This window comes from Bos indicus x Bos taurus, chromosome 22 (genome assembly GCF_003369695.1).
Source record: "Bos indicus x Bos taurus breed Angus x Brahman F1 hybrid chromosome 22, Bos_hybrid_MaternalHap_v2.0, whole genome shotgun sequence".
NCBI lineage: Eukaryota > Metazoa > Chordata > Mammalia > Artiodactyla > Bovidae > Bos > Bos indicus x Bos taurus.
The window spans coordinates 49,431,891-49,457,341 of NC_040097.1; the positions used below are offsets into that span (position 1 = coordinate 49,431,891).

Below are 25,451 nucleotides of genomic sequence, written 5' to 3' on the forward strand. Positions count from 1 at the left end.
TAGAAACCCTGGAGCGTCAACAGAAATGTGTCTGAGTGCATGTGTGTGTGCGCGCTCAGTCTTGAAGTTGCGCCTGACGCTTTGTGATCACATGGATGGTCACCCACCAGGCTCCTGTGTCCATGAGGATTCTCCAGGCAAGAGTACTGGAGTGGCTTGCCATTTCCTCCTCCTGGGGATCTTCCCGACTCAGGGATCGAACCTGCCATCTCCTATACTGGCAGATGGATTCTTTACCACTGACTCACCAGGGAAGACCCACAATGTCACCAGACACTGTCAAATGTTTACTAGGGGAAACAGTCGTCTCCAGTTGAGAACCAAAGTGCTAGCGGGGAGATGGCAAACAGCCCCCGAACACAAGTGCATCTTTAGACTAAGTGAATGCTCAGTGAGGTGAGAGGTAACATCACTAAATGGTTACTTTGGAAGGGCTTGAGGAAACACAGACCACAACCAAAGCTGCTACCTTAGACAGGTATCTGAGCTTGAAAATGACCCCAGAGGTTTACATGTGTGTGTGAACATGGGGCGTGCATGGATGAGTAAGCATCTAGCAATGGCATTCACTCTGCCTCACTCTCAGTAGTCCTCCATGTCTCTGCCACTGGAGTCTTCAGAGTGCCAACAACTCCTCGCCTCTGGCAAGGGCTGCACACACTTCCATACTTTCATTTTGGGGCAACTGGTCTTCAGTCCAGGCTGTAATTGGGACAGTCGCGATGGCTGTCACACCAGGCCACTGCTCAGAAGCTTTTCTCTAGGACATAGTAAATACACACGATGCATGGAATCATTCCGTCCACATCGTTCTCTCCTCCTCCAGCAGGCTGAGTTCAAAGAGGCAGAGAGGGCCTGGGAGGCAGTGGTAGAGACAGGCCTGCAACTGGCTTCCACATCTACTGAGCCTGGGTTTTATGTTCCAGTGTCCTGATTAGGCAAGTGCAAAGGGCAGAGTTGCCCCGCTTTGACATGGGCTCTTTCTACAGGGTCTGGTCTCACACACTGAAGGGTCACAGATTATGCAAATGATGCACTATTCAGGGTTAATGCTTTAAAAAGCCACTCTGACAAGTGTTAACCGAAGGACATTTCCACGAACGAACACCAGGTCCAGGTAAGTCCAGCTCTGCTGCAGGAGATGCCTTCAAAGACCTTTATTCTCTGGTAGATACAGCTAAGGGTTCCAGGAAACCTTCCAGGAGGAAGGTTCTTCAACACCACCTTTTCAAGCCATTCATCTAGGCAGGTACTCATTAAACAAAACTTTTACTATGACAGCAGTGACTCCTCTCTCTCTCCAAAATGATTGTACCCATGAAGAAGCTATTGACTTTGCATTTGATTTTTCCAGCTTGGCTCATTTCCCAAAGTTCAGGCTTTGGAATCTAACATGTCTTCTTCAGCGTTTAACTAGTTCTTTGTCAGTAGAAGTGGCTGGGACTGTCTCTCCACACATGAACTGATCTTTGTCATAAATCACTTTCACAAGGAGAGAGCAGCTAGGGCACGTTGCCACGTCTTCCCTGTTCTTCAAACCTTCCTTGATGATGCAGAAATTACCCCTACATGGGCAGGAGTAGAAACACGTCCCGGAGTCCTTGTCATGTTGAAGTGCTCAATCTCCACCTTGTCATGAAACACGGCCATTGTCACTGGGCCAGCAGAGGTCTGTCACTTCCGCGACCTGACCCAGGCCGGGGCAGGTCCAACCTCAAGGGCGCTGGCCCAGTTTGGGTAATTCTTCTCCTTTTTTTTTCAATCCTCTACAGGCCTAGGATACAAACTATGTTCCCTTCATTAATAGGGACTCTCTACAGCAATGATTTTCAAACTGTAAAAGTTGATAGTTTAAGGAAAGTACACTGAGGGGAGATATCAGAATACAGGGCTCTGACAGGGTTTACAGGCAAATTTCATTATACAAATTCTACCGACATATTTTTCCACATCAACTGAGGGTAAGGTTTAACATCTCTTAAGGCAAGTTATCTTTCATTATATTTTTCCAAAAATTTCTCAGCTATTCTTAGATAGCTTTTCTTCTATGTCAATTTTAAGTCTTCCTATTCAGAAACACAGCACATTTCGTAATAAATAAGAGCCACCATACCAAAAGCTTTTAGTGAACTCTCATTTTTTGGTAGTATTTTGGGTTTTCAATGCAAATAATCACACCATCTGCAAATAAAATTGGCTTCCTATCTTTTCCATATTTATATCAATCATTTCATTTTTTTATCTTATTACATATATTAGCCAGAACTGCCAATGATTTTCCTATGTTGTTGGCTGTTTATTTTTAGAAGTCAGCTTTTTATGATGCTCAAATGATATTCTACTGTGTATCTGGCTGTACTGTTGATTGGTATGTAAAGGTTTATGGCTACTATATACGTCATGTATTAGACGCTGTAACATAAAATGTCCCTCTTTCTCCTGTTTAATGCTTTTGGCCTTGAATTCTGTTTGTCTGATTTTAACATTGCCACTTTTGCTTTCTATTTATTTGATTTGCTTTGTACACTTTGCCCATCTCTTAATTTTCTACCTTTTTTTTTTTGGTATTACTGTATGTTGGATGCTGGGTCAGAAACTAGTAGCCACCTGCTGTAAGTCATTAGCACTGTTTACCAAATCCAGCTCTCTTTCTGGGCACATGGTAGGATTATACTTTCATGCTCTTTGAAGTTAAGTATAATCATGGGAATAGCTTTGGCCAATAAAAAGTAAGCTGAAATGAGTCTTGTTACCTCCGAGTGAAAACTTTAACAGCCAGTGTGATTTACATATTCCTTTTTTTCCCTGACGTGACATGAGATTACTATTGTTATCCCTGCTTCCTTTTGGCTTATACTTCTGTAATTTTTTTTTTTTTTTACTCATTCTCTTACCATGAACTGTTCTGAATCATTTGGTTTTGAATATGATGTCTGTTAGACAGCACGTGGGTAGAACTTGTTTTTACCTATTGTGATGATCTGACATAAAATTTTTTATTTGATATGTATAAAAGAATATATAACAAATGTTTATGACTAAACAAGGTAGTTAAATCCACTTGTATTTATTATCTGCTTTTTTCCAAGTTTCTGTTTCTCCTCTGGACTTTCCATTTCTTTGTCTGTTCCTGGTTCTTTAACTCTCTATTTCATACATTCAACCTCCCACAACAGAATGTGATAAAAATGTTAAGTGACTCTTCTAACTTGCATCAAATATGTTCTTTCGTTGTGAAATGGGAATGACTGACATATCCTGTAACAAAATGATGAACTTTTTTGGCAATTTCAAATCTTTAAGTTAATGGCTGTACACATACTGTCAGAGAGTCTTCCTAAGGATGTTCGTCAAGGATGGGACAGAGAGCCCGCGGCGGCAGTCGAGCGTTTGCACTGACCTTCTGGAGCCCACCGTTCTCCTCCACCAGCGGCGGAAGCACACCGGGGCTGCTGCCTGGCGGGGCATCCACATTGTAATCACGGAAGCAGCAGAAGAAGGAGCTGAGGATGCTGCGGCTCCTCTGCTTCTTCAGACTAACGTTGCACTGGGAGGCTGCGAAGAGAAACAGGGCCTAGTGTGGTCAACTGTAATTCGATGATACCCGAGACCAAGTCACAACTGGAAGATGAAAGGTACCAGGACGTCCCTCTGAGAGACTGCTGTGTGACTCCTAGAGGGCCGGATGGCTGATGAAGTCCAGTCCTGCTGGCTGGATAGAATTCCCCTGACCTTGGCCCAGTGGGGGCTGTGTGCTCATTAGCCGACCCATCCCCGGGGTCAGGTGCCATCTGCATTCCTGAGCCCAGCAGATAAAGTCCTTCAACCCCGCACAAGCTCTACTTCAAAACACAGATCCTTGTAGGTACAAATCAGACCTGGCCCTCGCTGAGAAGCAGTTCTCTTTGAAGTGTGAAGAAAGACTCACTTGGAAAGTGGGTTCCTGGATGCTCCCTGCTCACCACAGACATAAGACTAACTTCATGGGTAAAAAAATAAGATGTGTGAGGGCACAAAGTAGCCCTCTTCTTAAATTCTGCCACTTGTCAAGGAGCTGATAAGAGCCTGGACCTAGAGAGCCTAGGGGCGGACACTTCCGTCACACTTAAAACAGAAACTGCAGGAGAGATGGGACAGAATGCGAAGGTTGGCCAGGACAGAGCCCATCTTCATGAAACACAGGGCAACACTGTGTCACCCACTCAGTCCCTGGCCTGCAATGGACTGAGGCTCCAGAGGGAGGGATGGGTCCTTTATGTTATCTAGGGCTCACAAGACAAGCTGCCACAAGTCAGAAATAAAAGGCAAAAATTAGTGCTGATGAGAAACACGCCTCCGGGGGGACGCTGACAACTTGGAGGTGCAGGAGCGTTTTGCCTGGGAATGCAGTCCCACCACATGCCACGTCTGGGTGGGTCAGCAGCGCTGCACACGGGCTACCGGCACAGGGCCCATGCTGGGGGCTGGCGGGAAAATCACCACCACAGGGAACTATTCAGAACGCGTGCTATTGTGACTGGGTGTCCAGCTCTCCCACAAAGGGATTCTGGCATGATTCCTCTTTGTACACCGAGGGATTTGTATAGTACCCACCCTCTCAAGAGATCACAAAATCTTTGCTGGAAGTCTACAGGCTCCCTTCTACCAGCAGTAAAACCAAATGCATTCAGGTGGAAATTCTGAAAAAGGACAGAAAGGCTGTTTTGCCAGCAGCTCGACAGACAGGCCTGGATGGTTTCTAGCCAGGGGTTGGGCATTTGGCCTAGGAAGTGTGAACTTAAGATCCTCAGTGGGAATTCCCTGGTGGTCCAGGGGTCAGGACTTGGGAGCTTTCATTGCGGGCGCCTGGGCTCAATCCCTGGTCCGGGAACCAAGATTCTGCAAGCCACAAGGTGTGGCTGGGAAAAAAAAAAAAAAAGATTTTCATTCACTCAAGATGAACTTGAGAACCATGAATCTTCAGAAAAGCTGGCTATTTTTTTTTTCTTATGAACCCTTAGGTATATGTCAAAGGGCATCCATTTTCTCATTTCAGGCTCCATACGCCTGGCCCGACTAGACCAGGCCACGAGGACCACCAGGCACAGAGACCTCCTGCACAGCAGTGGTGGCAGCGACAGTGACCACTATTCCCCAGGGCTGGCCCTCTGGGTGGAGCACTTCACAATTCTCATCTCAAACCACCCTCCCAGCCACCCAAGGAGACAGGTGATTGCTTCTACCTCATTGCAGAGAAAATGCAGCTAGGAAGTGCTTGTGCCAGGACTCAAACACAAGTGGGCCTGTTTCCAGAGCACGTGCTTTCCCCACGCACCACGCCGAAGACAATCCTGAAACAGCTCAGGTCAGATTAAGATGGAGGGAACATGCCAAATGGGGAGAAAAGCATGGCCATAAACTCATATTTAATATAAATGATTGCTTAAGCTGTTCTGCTGTTACTATGGGTGTTTTAGTTTTTATGGCTCACTCAAATAACTTAGTCAGAGGGAGAAAAAACTGTCTCTTCTCTGGTTGACAGTACATTTCTCTACAAGTAAACAAGCTGTTTGTTCATGTCTTGCAGACAATGAGCTGTTAACACCCAGGCCGGGCAGTAAATAGCTCTGCAAAACCCTTTCCTGGGTCCTGTTTTCATCAACAGATCACATAAATCTTCCCCATAACTAACAAACTAACCTATATATTAAAAAAATTCCTGACTCTGGAGATCATGAGCTACTTATAACTTCTACCATATGATTACTTGCCTGTTTGGCAGCCACAAACAGGGCTGTGGGGTTACTATTTGCTCGGGTCACTTGGCAAACCATTGCCCCCAGTGGGGAAATGGCAGCTCACTCTGCTCCCTGATCGGTATAGGAAGAGGTGAAGCAGCTCAACTGGTCTCACGGCCAGGGCTGTGGGAGGGTCCGGGCATCTTCCTGCTAAATACGGTCAACATCAGGGCCTGCAGGAACCACCTGGAAGCTGGGGGTTCTGAATCGTCTAATCACTCTTGGGCTGGGCTGGGCCTCTCAAAAGCAGGCTAGCAGGGGAAATGGATGGATTTCCTGAGGACCAGTATGAGCCTCACCCCGCCCGAGACCCTCGCTTCCCTGGAAAGGTCAAGGTAGGGCTGGGTGGGTCTCCTGACCCTGCTGCCTTCCACCCCAGTGGCCACCTCTCCACTGGCTACAATCCAGAGGCCCTTGATTTACTCATAAGCCTCTGCTAAAAGGGTTTCACAGTTGATGTATGAAATCAAAATCTATGTTGCCATGGAAAAATGTTTATAACATTAGGTCGAAAAAGCGAGATAAATGTATATCTGACTTGATCATAATTGTGCAAAACAAACGAAAAGAGATTACAATAGAGAAACGCCTGGCAAAATATATATACCAACGTTAATGGAAATTGTCAGATACGAGTATTTATATCTTTCTTCTGTATTTTCTAAATGCTTGGTGGTCATTATATTTTACTCTAACAATGCAGAAAGAAAATCGTCTTGTTAAGCTTTCTTTCAGCAACTTTGTAAAGCTCAGGAGAAACCACATCCTACTCCTAAGCTTAACCCTTTAGACTTATTCCTCTGCTTTCCATTCTGGGAGGTTTGAAGGGAAAAGCAGGAGAGGGCAACACTGTAAGCCCTGCAGGAGGCAAATGGCCTGGCTGTGGTGGCCCACGCTCACCCCCAGATGGCAAGATCGCCAGCATGGAACACACCTACCAAACCAGACCAGATGAGGCCCATGTGAAAAGAAGGCGCCAAGTCCGTGGTCTGCCCCAGCAGAGTGCTTTCCACTGGCTTTCTCACCTGGCAGCCCACCTGGCCTCTCACTGTCCCTGGACACACAGGCGGCCCTGCTCCTTCTCTTTGCTTAGTCTTGACTCAGCCTCTCACCACCTGTCTTCATTCGCCCCTTTGAATGTCCCTACTGATAACACGAGTGGTCTCATGGTGGCCCAGGGGGCCAGAAGATGGTTTGTATCAGAATTGTTAACAGTAAGATATTAAAAAAAGACAGTTTAATACACACACCTCCTGGTTACACTAGTTTAAGAATATTTTGGAGGAGTAAAGGGATAGGAACTTCAAACATCAGTCTCAAACATTTCATAAAGATGCCCATGTTTTATCAGATTTAGGAGGCAAACATCATCAAAAAATCATTCTAAAGCTTTCTCTTGCTTTCCCCTGGATCATCTTCCTACTCCTCTCCATGCCCACATGTGCACCTGACTTCTGGTTTCTCTAAGGCAGACTCTTCATCACACTCACAGCCTACCTCCCGCTCCTCCTCTCCGCATTCCCCACTTCTAGAACATCCCTGTTCTTCAGGGGCTGGTTCAAAGCCCACATCTTGGAAGAAGCCTGTTCCAGTGGAAAGGGTTTATTCCTCAGCCACTGAGCTCCCCAATAAACATGTGTATGTCTAGGCTACATCGTCAGCCCATTCCTCTCTCCCAATTTCCAGGCCACTTTATCCACCTGCCCGCCAGACAGATGTGGTCTCTGGATGCCTCCTAGGAACCCCTCACCCAGCAGGTCCCCTCTTCAGCTGGGGCATCAATCTCCTGGTATAAACATCCATGCTTCTCCCTCTCATTAAGTCACTGGTTTTGATATTCTTAGCAGCTCTTAAACCTGTCCGCAACAATGCCCTGGCTCTGTCATATCCCAGCTGAGGCCCTCAGCTTCTGTCTCCGGACCACCACGACAGCTGTGAAGCTTGTTTCACTGCTGCCGATTCTGAGTCCCCTAATAACTACTGACAGGACCCACTGAGATGTAGCCCGACAAGCGAGGAGACGGTTTGGTGGTCCTAAGTGTGGCCTCTGCAGTCAGCTTCCCAGGTATTGCCTCGACCAGCAAATGTATGTACGGGACCCAAGTTATATTGACTTAGGCTTATTGTGAGAGTTAAATGAGTTCTTACCAAGCACTCGGAATGATGCCTATCACACGGTAAGCGCTTCATAAATGTTAGCTCTTATCACTACCATGAGTCTCCTAAAAGCTTTTGCTTCATACAGGAGTAAGGGTTCTGCAGGTAAACCTTGGATCACAGGCTGGATTCCGTGGGTACACGTTTGTTCCCTGGCACCTGACAATTAAGAGGCCCAACTTACTATGACAGATCTTGGTCACTTACACCGTAATTTAGAAATGCAAAACTAGAAAAATCTCAGAAGTGAGTTTAGTCAACTGGAGAGGCAGAGATGAGAAAAGAAGAAGGAAGAAAAGGAAGGGTGAGGTGTCCAGATGAATGCTGCTGGGGGCTGTTCACCTGCTTTCCCTTAGGAAAAGAACAGTGCTTTCAAGACGAGGTGATGGAGCATCCACTGGCTCAGCTCTCCTCTGCTGGGCTCTGCACCTGCCCATCTGCTTCTCACCCGGGAGCTCCTTGCCCCTCACTGTGCATCAAAAGGAGCACCCTCCCAGGTGAGGAGGCCAACAGACCCAACAAGTCTCTCCTGCAGGCTCCCCTCCTGGGCCATTCTGTTCTGCCATCTCCCTCAGGCCCTGGGCGTGCAGGTCCGTCAGAAGTACCGCCCTGCTTCCTCTCTTAGTTCTGCTAAGGAAGATGTGCTCATGGTTGCTCCCAGCAGCTGTCCTTCTCTCCATACAGGTGTTTGGCCCCTGAACATGGACTCCCATAGGGTAGGACTGGGAGATCCTTGGCAGGGCCAGATGGGGTGATCCTAAGATGTCTCCATTTCTCTGAGCAGCCCTAGGTAGGAAATCCTTCTCTGAGAAATCCTGAGAAAGGCTGTAAAGAGCTGGAGATGTTGGGCACGGGCCTCATCCATGTTCCCAGTGCCCTCTGACCATGTGGGGAGTGTGTGACCTTGAGGACAAACAGGCACGGGGCTCTGTTTTCCGGGACACATTCTGAGAGCAAACGCTTCCCTCTCCACCGCTGGACTTGATGTCACTGCAGCCGAGAAGATGAAGACCCTGCTTCCCACTCTTTCTCCGCCAAGGGCTGGGGAGCTTCCACCCTCCAGCACAGCAGACGAGGGGCTTTGAGAGTGCCTACAGATGGGGCAGCTGACATGAGAGCAGAGATGGCTGCCTTCTTTGAGTCTTCAGTCCTCAGGGTAAGACAGGAATCATCCCAAATACCTTCCCAATCCCTCTGGGCAGAGTGCTGGCCCAGCAGCAAGAACCAATATCTTCAAAGCATCAGCTGCCGATGGGGAGTGTAGTAGAAATGCAACATTTTTGCTTATCAGGATCCATCACCTGTCCTTCTGGTTAAAGTTCCACCACTGTCCGCCCAACCAACTCTCAGTGCATAGCCACAGCCCAGCCAATCAGAGCTATGTGACAGGCTTAGGGACAGGCATGTGACCCAAGCTGGGCCAAGGAACATTAGCTTGGGGACTCAATGCTACAGCTATTGAAGATGTTCTTTCTTTGTTGGTTTGCAAAACTGGCAGGATATAAGCCTGGAGCCACTAGGGCCATCTTGGCCACCAAGTGAGAAGCACCTACCTGATCACATGAGCCAACACTGCGGAGAAAGTAACTGGGCTGTGGAGAGGGACAGGCCTCAGACAACACCATCTGTGGACCTGGTTTCAATACACCAGAACTTTCTGGCATTTTAAGCTATATGAAAGAATAGATTCTCTTTTTCTTTTAAGCCAGTATGGATTGGGGTTTATGTTACTTGGAATGGAAAGGATTATCCCCTGAAGATGTGGGCTCCTAGGCATGGCAATGTAGAGACACTGATGAATCACACAGGCACCGTCCTAACCTCACGATACGCACGCCCAGGAGGAGACACGGGAATAAGCAATTCTGATACAGAACAACCCTTGTTACAGTGGGGTAGCCCAGGGCATGGCTGGGGCCTGGAGAAGGGCTCATGGTCTAGATTTGGGGCATGGAGGGTAGGAGTGATTTCTTAGAAAGAAGTCTGAGAACTGGGCTGACAGCTTCAAAACATTGTTGGAGGGGGCAGGGAAGTAGGGAAACAGCAGTGTGTCAAGGCCCTGAAGTGAGAGGAGCATGAAATCTGAGAAATCAAAGTGGTGAAGAGTATGAGACGGGGGTGAAGTCAGCAAGGCCTTTGTAAACCATGGTGATGAGTCTGGATTTGATTCTATGAACATGGAGAGTGGTGTGATCAGATTTGTACCACACGTGTCATGGCTTTGACTTCCATAATTGGAACTACTGAGTTTAAATTTTAGATTATGGCTAATGTAGGCTATTATATAAAAGATTTCCAGGATATTTAAAAATCACAGATGTGGACTCTTTCTGTGTAAAGCACCTAGAATGGAACTTCTTATTTAAAAATCGACTTTAAATACAAGTTACATGGAAATAAAATGGGCTTTAGAGGGACATTTGGGTTCAAGTCTCAGCCCTGCATTTTGTCTGTCAGTGTGGATTCATCTACCTAACCCACACCAGTAACATGGGCGTACCCACCCTCCCAGGGTTGTTGCATGGATGCAGTGGAAACAGGATATGTTTGTGTACGAGAGAAAGTCTACCAGTGCCTTAAGATACAGCAACAAAAACTTTCCGTCTAAGCCCAGTGCACTGCTGCACTATGAACAGAAGTTAGCTTGTACCCAGACGACAGTACTCACAAAAACAGCCTGGCTTTAGGAGAAAACACGTAGGCAGACCCATTTTGTTTTTGGTTATGTGAATTCTAAACTTAGAACGTGAAGAAGCTCTTTAGAACTCTACCTCCTATCTAGTGAAGGCTTCTTTGTATAATAATAATAATGTTAGAAAGTAAACAAGTAAGAACCAGGTCCACATGTGAAACTTAAAGTAAGCCCTAGAATTCAGGCCTTTTCAAGGCAGTCTTACTTGAAATATGATCAGAAATAAAGTGTTGTAGTTAAAAGCATGGAATGCCGTGGGGAAAGTCCACCGAGATTGATGGTGGGGTTTGGTCTGTCACTGGGACGAGAGGCAGAAGGCACCACTGAACCCACAACCAGTGGGCATAAGAGGCCGAGAAGGGCGTGTCTTCTGGTCATCCTCTTCTACTTCCTGACCTGACTGGCTTCCTTCTGCATCCAGATCCCAAGGCCAGCGTTTCCTAGTTACTGTGGTAGTTGCCCACGCCGCACCACCACTGCCCTTTGACAATTCTTACGTTCTGACCTGGTTTCAATTCCAGATGTAGAGAGGCTTAGGAACCATCCCAAACCCCAGGCTGCAGAACCAGAATATCTGGAGTTTACCCAGGATCAGGGTTTTGCACACCATCCTCTGTGAGCATCGCACAACCATCCTTGTCTCTGATCTGGTCTATAACTCCCAGCGTCGCCCCGCCACCCCCATCTCTATATGATCAAAAGAGTGATTCAGGGTCAAGACGAAAGTAGCTGACACGTGGGTGGGAATGTTTGCTGCTGCTGCTGCTGCTGCTAAGTCATTTCAGTTGTGTCTGACTCTCTGCAACCCCAGAGACGGCAGCCCACCAGGCTCCTCTGTCCCTGGGATTCTCCAGGCAAAAACACTGGAGTGGGTTGCCATTTCCTTCTCCAATGCCTGTGAATTCATCCCCAATCATTCAAGTGTCTCCCCAAGAGAAGAAACTGCACCTTGGCAGCTACAGAGGTCAAGGTTCACCTTTCATTCCCACGGTGCCAAGCCAGCCTGAGTGCTGGCACGGGGTCCAGACTGCCAAAGACCCAGTGTAACAGAATTTCTAGGAGAAAACTGACTTAACACACAAAGTCTACGGCTAAGGTGTCAAAGCACCGAAACCTGCCCTCAGAACCAGTTTCTTTCATGTCTCGAGCAGAACCGAGAAAGGTACTACACGGTAGATTCGCGTCATCCACGTTATTTACAGCAGAATATTAAAAATACGCAGATACCAATGTTATCAGAGCTGCAAAACTGGACACCAGAGTTTCCCAAAGAAAGACTATTTCTCTACCCCTGTGGATGTCAGAGCACAGTACAACCCTGAAGAGGCCATACGACTGCATTTACAACCACATTACCACGGAAAAAGCTAAACACACTTTTTTAAGGAAAGAGGGGGAGTTCCTCTCAAGGGTCGGCTTTTAAATGAATGCACCATTTCTTCTCTTCCAGAATTGGGCTGCAATCTCTGGAATGCATCCCAGGGCCATGGTTTGGAATGACTGTCTAACAGGAAATTCTGGGCAGTCTGTGCATACATTACATTCCTTTCCCACCCTGAACGAGTCGTCAACAAACACAACTTTCCTCTGTTGGAATAAAATGGGAGGTGTGGGTGTGGGGAGAGGCCAGGGCACAGACCGCGCAGGGTTCAAAAGCAGATGTGGCTGCTGAGATTTCAAACACCTCTCGCTCCTAGAAAAAGGACTTAAGTCACTTTTTGAGATGTTCCATCAGTCCCGACTCTATTTGCAAAGGATCGATTTGCCCAGGGAATTACATCCGCCATTCTCTGAAAGAAACGTGCCTTTGGAAGCTCTTTTTCCTGCTGCAGCCTGGAACTGGCAGTGGTTCCTCTAGCAGTGAGAAATAAAGGTGGGGGGCCGGCAAGGGCTGATGGCTAAGAACTGGGCAGGAAAAGCCCTGATCTCATCCTCCAGAGGTGGGAGGATGTGCTTCCTCGGTTCACGGCTGGCTCCTAAGAGCCCGCATCAGCTGAGCGCCTTGTTTGTGTGAGCCCTGACACAGCTCACCCGTGGCCTTCACCATGTGCAGTTCCCCATACCATCACCCCATTTTCCAATGAGAAAATCAAGGCTCAGAGTCCATACGAGTATGCAGGGAGGGTTCTGGGGTTCAAAGCCACAGCAGCCGGCTGTAGGGCTCCTGGCCTCCCAACCCATTTCCCTGTCTCTCCCCAGCACTTGATGGATTTGGGTTTTATTTCCAGGGAGAAACTCTGAATATGAGGCCTTGGACCACCTGCCTTCACTCCAACTGTACTCTGAAAAGCCCAAAATGAACCTATAACACTCCCAGCAGCCCTATGAGATGCAGCCAGACACAGAGGATGTGCCTGACCCCTGAATGTCTCTGGGCCACCAAACTCTGTGACAGCATCCCAGGAAGGCCCCTCGGCTGGGAATGCCTTTCCTGGCCTCAGTGCTCCTGCAAACCCCTGTGCCCACGTGACGCAGCTCCTGTTGCAGGGCTGGAGATACACCGGGTCTGTGTGGGTCTAGAATATGAACTCTTAACCATCACTGTACAGAGTCTGTTTTTCATACTGAAAGCCAAAATCAGTAGCAGAACAAAGGATTTAAACAGACAACAGACTTATCTTGAGGAAGCAAAGGTTGACATTTAACAGTAATCAAATTAACGAAATGTTTAAACAACAAGGCCGAGTTGTGGATCTAATAAATGAGCAGAAATGATAAAAATAAAAACAGACAGCCAATGGTGGTAATGTTTTGATGGCCTGGGCCCATTTTCTCACATGTTGCTGGTAACTCCATTATCTGGAACAAGCCATATGAAAAACAGGTGAGTGATGTGTCAAAGACCTTGCTGCACTCACACCAGCGGTCTGAGCATCCAGCAGAGCAGGGATGCTTAATTAAATCAGCGCACAGCAACTGGAGCGAATATTGTGCAGCCACAAGAAATGACCATCGTGAAGACACGTGGGGAGGCACATGTGGTCAATGTCAGGCAGGGCATCTCAGACGCTGCGCTGTTCAGCGCTTGTGACTTTGTCTTCTGCTCTGGACAAGCTGGGGAAGGCAGCTTCCAGAAGGTTCCAAGCAGCTACCTCCTTGGAACACATGTTGTTCATGTCTGAGTTCCTAAGCCTAGAAATACATTGGTGCAAAACAGGCCTGTTGTAATGGATGTTTACTGAACAAGCAGATATGTGAAAGGTAACTCAGAACAATGAAAACGACTGATCTGTTAAGCAACAGCTTCTGAGGTTCTTTAGGAGCACACTCAGCCCCGCAGCATGCCTTTCCTAGGAAGTGCTCTTGCCCACAACAAGCCTCCCTCCTCCAAGCAGTTTCAATCTATGCCATGCACACATGGCCAAAGAAGCCAACGCACAGCTCCTGGCTGCGTTTAGTAAAGGTCACAACTCCTGCTTTCTATAAAATAAACAGTGCATGTTTTCTGAAATCAGAGAGATTATATGAAATTCGCCAGTGGAGAAGGAAATGGCAACCCACTTCAGTACTCTTGCCTGGAAAATTCCATGGACAGAGGAGCCTGGTGGGCTACAGTCCACAGGGTTACAAAGAGTTGGACACGAATGAGTGACTTCACTCTAAGTAAGCACAGCAATCTCTGGATACTAGGACTAGGTTAATTACAATTTTTCTTTATATTTTTGTATTGCTTCTCAATTTCTATAATCTACTCATATGTATAGTGGAAAAAACTGAGTAAATATTTAAAATGCTTATTGCTACTTAAAAAAATATATATGAATGTTTTTACATTTCATGAGATACCCTTCTACAACCTTAGTTTGATTGGTTGTATTGGATTCCACTGAATGGATGTGCACTGTGCCACAATTAAACTAACTTTGCATATTTGTGTTGTTTCCTTTAAAAATGTGTCATTAAATGCTGCAGTTTGTTTGCAACAGCAATTCTGGGAACAGTCTAGCTGTTTATCAATGTGGGACAAAATATAATACATCCCAGATGTGCAACATTACACAGTTGTCAAGGAGAAGGCTGCAGTTCCATGTGCACTGATAACAGCTAACACTTATCTTATGTAAGATGCACCAGGCGGTGTTCCATGCACTTTATATATATCTTGACTCACTCAATCCTTTCAGTAATCTTATGAGGTAAGGACTATTATTACACTCATTTTCTAGACGAGGCCCAGAGAAGTTAAGAAACTTGCTCAAGATGACATAGCTAGTAAGTACTAGGCTTTATTCAAACCCAACTGGTCTGGGCTCTTAACCTCCATACTATACAGCCTGATAATGGAGCACATTCTGAGATACAGTAAATAAGAGAAGCACGGTACACTGAAACATACAGTGTGCTACCATCAACCTTCAAATACAAAATCAAATAAATTAACAAAATAAAAAGCACAAGCATGTGCATATTCTTATCGATGGAAAGAGTGTCTCTAGAAGGATTTACTAATGTAAGTAATTGCTTGCCCCATGGGAGAGGAATGTAGAACACCCCAGAAAGGAGGAAAAATTACTTTAGTATCCTTTGGATTTTGCATCACGTATTAAAATAATAATGGCATACTGTGCATCATGCATTATAATAAGTAAAAAACTAAACCATCAAAAATAATACTGCAGGGAGCATAGCGTACATAATTTTATGTGCACGTCTGACTTATCCCCTTAGAAGAAATTCCTAGAAGTATAATTGCTTTTCAAAGGCCAAAGTCTTTGAGAAAAAAAAAATGTCAAGCCTCTAGATAACTGTGGACAATCTGCCGCCTAGAGAGGCGGTGTTGATGTGCACCCACCCCCTCACGGGGTGCTCCACTTAGGCTGTGCAAACACAGAGACTTGAAAGGGCCTCTGCCAAGCTGAAAGGTGAAGATGGCAACGTGCTGCTGCTTTAATTTGCATTTCTCGGGCTGCCATCTGAGTTCTACAATCTTCCGTATACTTTCTGGTCATTTCTATTTCTTCTTTTGAAAACTGGTTGTACATTGTTTTGCCTTTTATATTTTGACTTACAAAAGTTTCTTTGATATATATCAGAAACACAATCCTTGGACTAATCTGTACGCTGGAAACTGTCTCTGCTTTCAGTCTCCTACTTTTTTAAAATAGCAGTTACACATGTGCAGAAGTTTTAAGGAAATCAAATCTTAATATTTTTCAACTGATTCCTTCCCAGCCTATTATATACTATTCACTTATATTTTCTTCTAGTTCTTCTTTAAGTATTTTATCTGTTTGGAGTTTATTCTGGTATACAATAGGCTATATGAACCTACCTTCCCCTCAAAAGACTAGTTAAATATACTAATAATATTTACTGAATAATTCATCCTTATACAATGATTCGGGGATTCTGTTCTACCCTATTCCATTTCATCTGATCCCACTCCACTCCTTTACTTGTGCCAGTAATATACAGCCTTGCTACTGCAGATTTATTGTTTTATATTTAATACTATCAGTCCCCATTTATTATTTTTTCAAAAACTTCTTGGATAGTCTAATCCTTTATGCTTCCAGATGAATGTCAGAATCACTTTATCAAGTTCTAAAAAAGATACAACTGGGATGTACTCACATCAGGCTCATAAAATACACATGCACTAATTTTAGTTAATTCCATTAAGTAATTAAAGGAAGGTTAAAATTTAAAAGTTAAAAAAATCCATTTATTGTACCTTAGTCATAAAAACTGTGCCAAGATTAAAAGTAGCTTTGCCTATTAGCTTAAAAATAGGTTGTTAAAACTATGTTTTATGTAAAGTCCCCTGGTAACAACCTATGGGATTAACAACAACATCAAAGAAAACACCTATGGAAGAGACACATGCATACACACAAATGAGAAGGAATAAGTTCATGTCACTATTAAAAAAAACCCAGCAAAACACAAAGAAGAAAGCCAGGAAAAAGAGAGCCAAAAATGTAACAAGACTGACAGAAAACAATTAACAAAATGTAAGACCTTCCCCATCAGTAATTACTATAAACATAAACAGATTAAACTCCCCAATCAAAAGACACAGATTGATGGAGTGGATTAAAAAAATAGGCTGAAAGTGAAAGACTAGAAAAAGATAATCTTTGCAAATGGTAACCAAGATAAAGGAGAGTTTTACTTATACAGACAAAGTAGACTTTAAGTCAAAAACTGTCATAAGAGACAAAAAAGAACATTATCTAATGGTAAAAGGGTCAACTCACCAGGAAGACATAACAATTATAAATATACATGCAAAAACATCAGAGCACGAAAAAATGGACAGAACTTAAGGGAGAAATAGACAGCAACATGGTAACAGTAGGAGGTTTCAATAACCCACCAGTAATGGATAACATCTAGAGAAGACAAATAAAGAAACAGAGGGCTTGAACAACACTTTATTTCAAATGGACCTAGCAGACATATTCAGAACATCCCACCCAGCAAGAGAATAACATATATACTTCTCAAATGCACATGGAACATGCACTAGGACAGATCATGGATTAAGTCACAAAACAAGCCTTAAACAAATTTAAGAAGGCTAAAATCATACCTAGTATCTTTTCTTAGCACAACGGAATTAAACTGGAAATCAAGAGCAGAAGAAAAACTGGAAAATTCACAATTATGTGGAAGTTAAACAGCATACTCTTGAATGATCAACAAGTCAGAGAAGAAATTAAAAGGAATTAGAAAATATCTTGAGGCAAATAAAAATGAAAACACAACATACCCAAACTTATGGGATGTAGAAAAAGTATGAAGAGGGGATTTTATAGTAGTAAATACCTACATTAAAAAAGAAGAAAGGTCTCAAGTAAATAACCTAACTTTACACTTCAAGAAATTAGAAAAAGAAGAACAAATAAAGTCCAGAGTTAAAAGAAGAAAGGAGACGATAAAGATTAGAGTTGCTGTTGTTCAGCTGTTCAGTTGTGTCTGACTCTCTGCAACCCCATGGACTGCAGCACACCAGGCTTCCCTGTTCTTCACCACCTCCCAGAGTTTGCGCAAACTCAAGTCCATCGAGTTGGTGATGCTAACTCAATTAGAGTAGAAATAAACAAAATAGAGAACAGAAAAACAATTTTAAAAATTAATGAAACTGAGCTGGTTTTTTAATAAAACCAACAAAATTGACAAATGTTTAGCCAGACTAACAGAAAAAGAGAGAAGACTGAAATAAGTAAAATCTGTAATGAAACAGGAGACATTACAACTGATGTCACAGAAATAAACAGGATTATAAGAGACAACTGTGAACAATTATATGCCAAGACTTCCCTGGTGGTCCAGTGGTTAAGAATCCACCTGCCAATGCAGGGGTCCCTTCCCTGGTCTGGGAAGATCCTGCACGCTGCGGAGCAACCAAGCCCACGTGCCACAACGACTGAGCCCACGCTCTGCAACTACAGAAGCCGACGAACCAGGAGCCTGTGCTCCACACTGAGAAACCACCTCAGTGAGAAGCTCACACACCACAACAAAGAGTAGCCCCTGCTTGCTGAAGCTATAGAAAGCTCATGCACAGCAATGAAGACCCAGCACAGCCAAAATAAATTAAAAAATAAACAATTATATGCCAACAAGTTGGAAATCTAGAAGAAACAGATAAGACTCCTAGAAACATACAACCTACCAAGAATGAGTTAAGAAGAAATAGGAAATATGAACAATCCAATAACAATTAGGAGACTGAATCAATTATTAAAAATCTCTCAATAATGAAAATCCCAGGGCCAGATGGCTACACTGGAGAATTCTACCAAACATTTAAGAAATTACTAAAGCCAGTCCTTTTCAAACTTTTTCAGAAAGGTAAACAGAAGGACAATAATACTTCAAACTCATTTTATGAGGCCAGCATTATCCTAATACCAAAGCCAGACAAAGACACCACAAGAAAAGAAAACCTCAGGCCAACAGCCCTGATGAATATAGATGTAAAAGTCCTCAACAAAATACTAGCAAATCAAATTTAATAGCACATTAAAAGAATCACATGCCATGACCAAGTGGGATGTGTCTCTGGGATGCAAGGATGGTTCAACACACAAGAGCGAATCAATGTGATACACCATAACAGAGTGAAATATAAAGATCACAGGATCATCAACAGATACAGAAAAGACATTTGACAAAATTCAACACTGAATCATGACAAAAATAATTTAAAAACTAGGATTAAAAGAAAAATAACATAATAAAGGCGATATGAAATATCTCACAGTTGACATCATACTAAAGGTAAACAACAGCAAGCTCTTCCTTTAAGATGTGGACCAGGCAAAGATGCCCACTCTGACCACTTCTATTCAATATAGTACTGGAAGTGGGAGCAACTGGGTAAGAAAAAGACATAAAAGGATCCAAATCAGAAAGGAAGAAGTAAGATTATCTCAGCTCACAGATGACGTGATTTTACAGTATAATAGAAAACTCTAAGGATTCCACAAAAGAACTATTAGAATTAATAAATGAATTCGGCAAACTTGTTGGACACAAAAGCAATGTATAAAAATCAGTTGCGTGCTCGCTTCGGCAGCACATATACTAAAAAAAACACACACAAAAAAACAGTTGCTTTTCTATCCACTTATAATGAACAATACAAAAGGGAAATTAAGAAAACAATTGGATTTATAATAGCATATAATGAAAGCCTAAATACTTAGGAATAAACTTAACCAAGGAGGCAAAAAACTTCTACGTTGAAAACTACAAAGACTGGTGAAATAAATTAGACAGAACAAAAGGTAAGATAGTCTGTATGCATGGATTAGAAGACAATACTGTTAAAATGTCCACACTACCCAAAGCAATCTACAGCGTCAATAATCCCTATCAAACTCCCAAAGGCTTTTTTTTTTTTTTTGGCAGAAATATTAGAAAACACAATCCCAGAATTCATAAGGAATCACAGAGGATGCCAAATAGTTAAAACAATTTTGAGAAAGAAGAACAAAACTGGAGGCCTCATATTTCCTGACTTCACAACAGATTAGAGATTACAAAAGTGTTGTACTGGCATAAAGACAGATATACAGACCAAACGAACAAAACAGAAAGCCCAGAAATAAACCCATGCATACACAGTCAAATGATCTTCAACATGGGAGTCAGCCAAGACTACACAGTGGAGAAAGCACAGTCTCTTTAACAAACGGTATTTCTGAAAACCAGACATCCACATACCAGCAATATGATTGGACCTTTATATTATACCATAGACAAAAATCAACTCAAAATGGATTACAGATTTTAAATGTTAAGACCTAAAATTATAAAACTAGAAGAAAACAAAGGGGAAAGCTTCATAACACTGCTCTCGGCAATGATGTTTTAGCTATGAAACCAAAAGCATAGGTAATGAAAGCAAAAATAGATAACATGAAATTAAAAAGCTTCTGCACAGCAAAGGAAACAATCAACAGAATAAAAAGGCAACCAACAGAATGGGAGGAAATATCTGCAAATCATATTTTTAGTAAGAGGTTAATATCCAAAATATATAAAGCACTCTAACTCAACAGCAAGAAACCCCAAACAATCAGATTAATAAACTGACATTTCTCTTAAAGAATACACACTACAGCCAACAAGTATATGAAAAGATGTTCAATGTCACTAATTACCAGGGAAATGCAAATTAAAACTACAATGAGGTATCCCCTCATACGTGTAAGGATGATTATCATCAGAACAAATAACAAGTGCTGGCGAGGGTGTGGAGAAAAGTGGAACGTTTGTGCCCTGTTGGTGGGAATTTAAAATGTGGTGGCTGCTGTGGAAAACAACATGGAGGTCCCTCAAAAATGAAAAATCCCACATTTTTAATATTAAAAGTATCACCACCATGTGATACAATAATCTCACTTCCAGGTATTCATCCAAACGAACTGACAACAGGGTTTTAAAGAGATATTTGCACTCTCATGGTCACTGCAGCATTATTCAAACTAGCGAAGAAGTAGAGAAGGCGATGGCACCCCACTCCAGTCCTCTTGCCTTGAAAATCCCATGGACGGAGGAGCCTGGTAGGCTGCAGTCCATGGGGTCTCGAAGAGTCGGACACGACTGAGCGACTTCATTTTCACTTTTCACTTTCATGCATTGGAGAAGGAAATGGCAACCCACTCCAGTGTTCTTGCCTGGAGAATCCCAGGGACGGGGGAGCCTGGTGGGAGGCCGTCCATGGGATCGCACAGAGTCGGACATGACTGAAGCAACTTAGCAGCAGCAGCAGAAGCAACTAAAACGTCCATCAGTGGATGAATGGATAAAGAAACTGCAGTGTGTGTGCATGTGTGTAATGGAATACTGCTGCTGCTATTGCTAAGTCACTTCAGTCGTGTCCGACTCTGTGTGATCCCACAGACGGCAGCCCACCAGGCTCCCCCATCCCTGGGATTCTCCAGGCAAGAACACTGGAGTGGGTTGCCATTTCCTTCTCCAATGCATGCAAGTGAAAGTGAAGTCGCTCAGTTGTGTCTGACCCTCAGAGACCCCATGGACTGCAGCCTTCCAGGCTCCTCCATCCATGGGATTTTCCAGGCAAGAGTACTGGAGTGGGGTGCCATTGCCTTCTCTGGATACTACTCAGTGTTAAAAAAAGAAGAAAATACTGTCATATGCTATACATGACTGTTCCTTGAGATCATCAGGCAAGATGAAAAAGTTCCAGAGACGTGATGTACAACAACGTTCATATGGTTAATAGTACTGAACTGTATACTTTAAAATTCATTAAAGAGTAGATTTCATGTCATGTGTTTTTTCTTCTAACCACATTTAAAAAAAAAAAAAACAGTGGGCTTGGGAGGAAGCCACAGCTCCCACTGCTGGAAGGAACACCTCCTGTACTGTATGAGCGCTTCACATGCTCACCTGACACAATCTTCCCCTCACATAGGTATCACCACCCTCATCTGAATGGCCTAGAAGCCAGGCACCTAGGCTTGGCCCAAGGATGCACAGGTAGGTACCAAGTAGAAGCGTAATCTACACTCAGCTTGTTAGACTGCAAAGCCTACCCCTTTCTGCTCACTGTCATTATGACCAGCATACCATGGGCTCTCTCGTTCCCTCGGGCCTGTGAGTGACCCACGTGCAGTGGTGGGGCCTGTCCACTCCTGGCTCATCACCACCACAGCCTAACAGTGCAAGTGTCTTCTAGGTAATGGATGCATTTGCTTCTTCTTGTGGACAAGAGACACAATACGTTGATAAAATTCCACTAAAAACTGCTATTATTGGGACAGAAGCATTACTAGTCAAAGGAGCAAACCAGTTCACTGGGAATGTGCTTCTTCTATGTTGGTTCTACAATTAAAATGTAATTGTATCTACATTTGATCTCTATCCAGTCACACTAGATAGTGGTTCACACCTGAGAAAAGGGAGGAAAGTGAAAGTCTCTCAGTCATGTCCGACTCTTTGAAACCCCATGGACTATACAGTCCATGGAATTCTCCAGGCCAGAAAACTGGAGTGGGTAGCCTTTCCCTTTTCCAGGGGATCTTCCCAACCCTTTTTATATTCATGCGGTTCTCAAGGCAAGAATACTGAAGTGGTTTGCCATTCCCTTCTTCAGTGGACCACATTTTGTCAGAACTCTCCACCATGATGGAGAAGGAAATGGCAACCCACTCCAATATTCTTGCCTGGAGAATCCCAGGGACAGAGGAGCCTGGTGGGCTCCCGTCTGTGGGGTTGCACAGTGTCAGACATGACTGACGTGACTTAGCAGCAGCAGCAGCTCCGCCATGACCTGTCTGTCGTGGGTAGTCCTACACAGCATGGTTCATAGTTTCATTGAGCTAGTCATGTCCATGTGATCAGGTTGGTTAGTTTTCTGTGATTGTGGTTTTCATTCTATCTGCCCTCTGATGGAGAAGGATAAGAGGCTTATGGAAGCTTCCTGATGGGAGAGACTGACTGAGGGGGAAATTGGGTCTTGTTCTGATGGGCAGGGCCATGTTCAGTAAATGTTTAATCCAATTTTCTGTTGATGGGTGGGGCTGTGTTCCCTCCCTGTTGCTTGTTCAGTTCAGTTCAGTCACTCAGTTGTGTCCGACTCTTTGCAACCCCATGAACTGCAGCATGCCAGGCCTCCCCGTCCTCTCTTCTTTTCACAGCTATTTGTAAGGCCTCCTCAGACGGCCATTTTGCTTTTTTGCATTTCTTTTTCTTGAGGATGGTCTTGATCCCTGTCTCCTGTACAATGTCATGAATCTCCAACCATAGTTCATCAGGCACTCTGTCTATCAGATCTAGTCCCTTAAATCTATTTCTCACTTCCACTGTATAATCATTAGGGATTTGATTTAGGTCATACCTGAATGGTCTAGTGGTTTTCCCTCAGTTCAGTTCAGTTCAGTTCAGTTGCTCAGTTGCGTCCGACTCTTTGCGACCCTATGAATCGCAGCACGCCAGGCCTCCCTGTCCATCAATAACTCCCAGAGTTCACTCAGACTCACGTCCATCGAGTCAGTGATGCCATCCAGCCATCTCATCCTCTGTCGTCCCCTTCTCCTCCTGCCCCCAATCCCTCCCAGCATCAGAGTCTTTTCCAATGAGTCAACTCTTTGCATGAGGGGGCCAAAGTACTGGAGTTTCAGCTTTAGCATCATTCTTTCCAAAGAAATCCTGGGGCTGATCTCCTTCAGAATGGACTGGTTGGATCTCCTTGCAGTCCAAGGGACTCTCAAGAGTCTCTCCAACACCACAGTTCAAAAGCATCAATTCTTCAGCGCTCAGCCTTCTTCACAGTCCAACTCTCACATCCATACATGACCACAGGAAAAACCATAGCCTTGACTAGACGGACCTTTGTTGGCAAAGTAATGTCTCTGCTTTTGAATATGCTATCTATGTTTCTTCAATTTAAGTCTGAATTTGGCAATAAGGAGTTCATGATCTGAGCTACAGTCCACTCCTGGTCTTGTTTTTGCTGACTCTATAGAGCTTCTCCATCTTTGGCTCAAAGAATATAATCAATCTGATTTCGGTGTTGACCATCTGGTGATGTCCATGTGTAGAGTCTTCTCTTATGTTGCTGGAAGAGGGTGCTTGCTATGATCAGTGCGTTCTCTTGGCAGAACTCTATTAGCCTTTGCCCTGCTTCATTCTGTACTCCAAGGCCAAATTTGCCTGTTACTCCAGATGTTTCTTGACTTTCTACTTTTGCATTCCAGTCCCCTATAATGAAAAGGACATCTTTTTTTGGGTGTTAGTTCTAAAATGTCTTGGAGGTCTTCATAGAACCATTCAACTTCAGCTTCTTCAGCATTACTGGTTGGGGCATAGACTTGGATTACTGTGATATTGAATGGTTTGCCTTGGAAACGAACAGAGATCATTCTGTCATTTTTGAGATTGCATCCAAGTACTGCATTTCGGACTCTTTTGTTGACCATGATGGCCACTCCATTTCTTCTAAGGGATTCCTGCCCACAGTAGTAGATACAATGGTCATGTGAGTTAAATTCACCCATTCCAATCCATTTTAGTCCATTGATTCCTAGAATGTCGATGTTCACTCTTGCCATCTCCTGTTTGACCACTTCCAATTTGCCTTGATTCATGGACCTAATGTTCCAGGTTCCTACGCAATATTGCTCTTTACAGCATCGGACTTTGCTTGCATCACCAGTCACATCCACAACTGGGTGTTGCTTCTGCTTTGTCTCTGTTTCTTCATTCTTTCTGGAGTTATTTCTCCACTGAGCTCCAGTGGCATATTGGGCACCTACCGACCTGGGGAGTTCCTCTTTCAGTGTCCTATCTTCTTGCCTGTTCATACTGTTCATGGGGTTCTCAAGGCAGGAATACTGAAGTGGTTTGCCATTCCCTTTTCTGGTGGACCACATTTTGTCAGAACTCTCCACCATGAACCTTCCATCTTGGATGGCCCTACATGGCATGGCTCATAGTTTTATTGAGTTTGGCCTCATTTGACCTAAGGCCAAACTGTGGTGGAGGTAACGAAGATAATGGCAACCACCTTCAAAAGGTCCCATGCATGCACTGCTGCACTCGGTGCTGCTGACCCTGCAGCAGGCCCGTGCTGACCCATGCCTCCGCTGGAGACTCCTGGACACTCACGGGCAAGTCTGGGTCAGTTTCTTGTGGGGTCACTGCTCCTTTCTCCTGGGTCCTGGTGTGCACAAGGTTTTGTTTGTGCCCTCCAAGAGTCTGTTTCCCCAGTCCTGTTTAAGTTCTGGTGGTTCTATGGTGGGGTTAATAGTGACCTCCTCCAAGAGGGCCTATGACATACCCAGGTCTGCTGCACCCAGAGCCCCTGCGGCAGGCCACTGCTGACCCAAACCTTCACAGGAGATGCTCAGACCTGGTTCTGGCTCAGTCTCTGTGGGTTGGGTGTGTGTTTTGTGCCCTTCCCAGGTCTGAGCAGCTCAGGCGACCAGGTGCTTAGCGAGTGCGCTGTCCCAGGTGGACCATGTGTCTTAATCACCTCCCCGTCCTGGCCGCTCGGTTTTCTGGCTGTGTACCATCTGAGGTGTGCCGTGTGTCTCCTCTGGAGAGATGATCTCAGGAAGATGGGGTTAGCAGCTGGAAGCCTGCCCACAGTTTGGTGGAAGATGCCGTCTCTGGGGCTGAGATTGCAGCAGCCTCTTGCCTTCAAGTCTGCCTCTTTACCTCTGGGCAGGGAGGGGCCAGTTCCAACAGCAGGCTGGCTCTCCTTTGGTATTCACTCAATCCTTTGTTCTGTGAGAGTGCCAGGCTGTGCATTAGGCTGTTAGGTTAGAGCCTTTCACGGGAAAGTTCTGTTTTCCGCAGTTGCAGTTAGGCATGTCTTCTGTGGGTTTTTTTCCTCTCCCGGT

The 25,451-nt window shown here is 44.5% G+C and overlaps 1 protein-coding gene and 1 pseudogene across 4 annotated transcripts in view; both read right to left on the minus strand.

The window, feature by feature from the left end:
* The window catches only part of CTDSPL (CTD small phosphatase like), a 124,924-nt gene that overhangs the window by 27,512 nt on the left and 71,961 nt on the right, over window positions 1-25,451 (minus strand). For all 4 annotated transcript variants that reach the window (XR_003507898.1, XM_027523695.1, XM_027523694.1 and 1 more), the window contains exon 2: window positions 3,401-3,555. Coding sequence is in view for 3 of the 4 variants with exons in the window: in XM_027523695.1 (XP_027379496.1) it covers window positions 3,401-3,555 (155 nt within the window). In the remaining variant the exon portion in view is untranslated. The remainder of the gene's footprint in view (window positions 1-3,400; window positions 3,556-25,451) is intronic.
* On the minus strand, window positions 197-3,392 carry LOC113880979 (annotated as a pseudogene).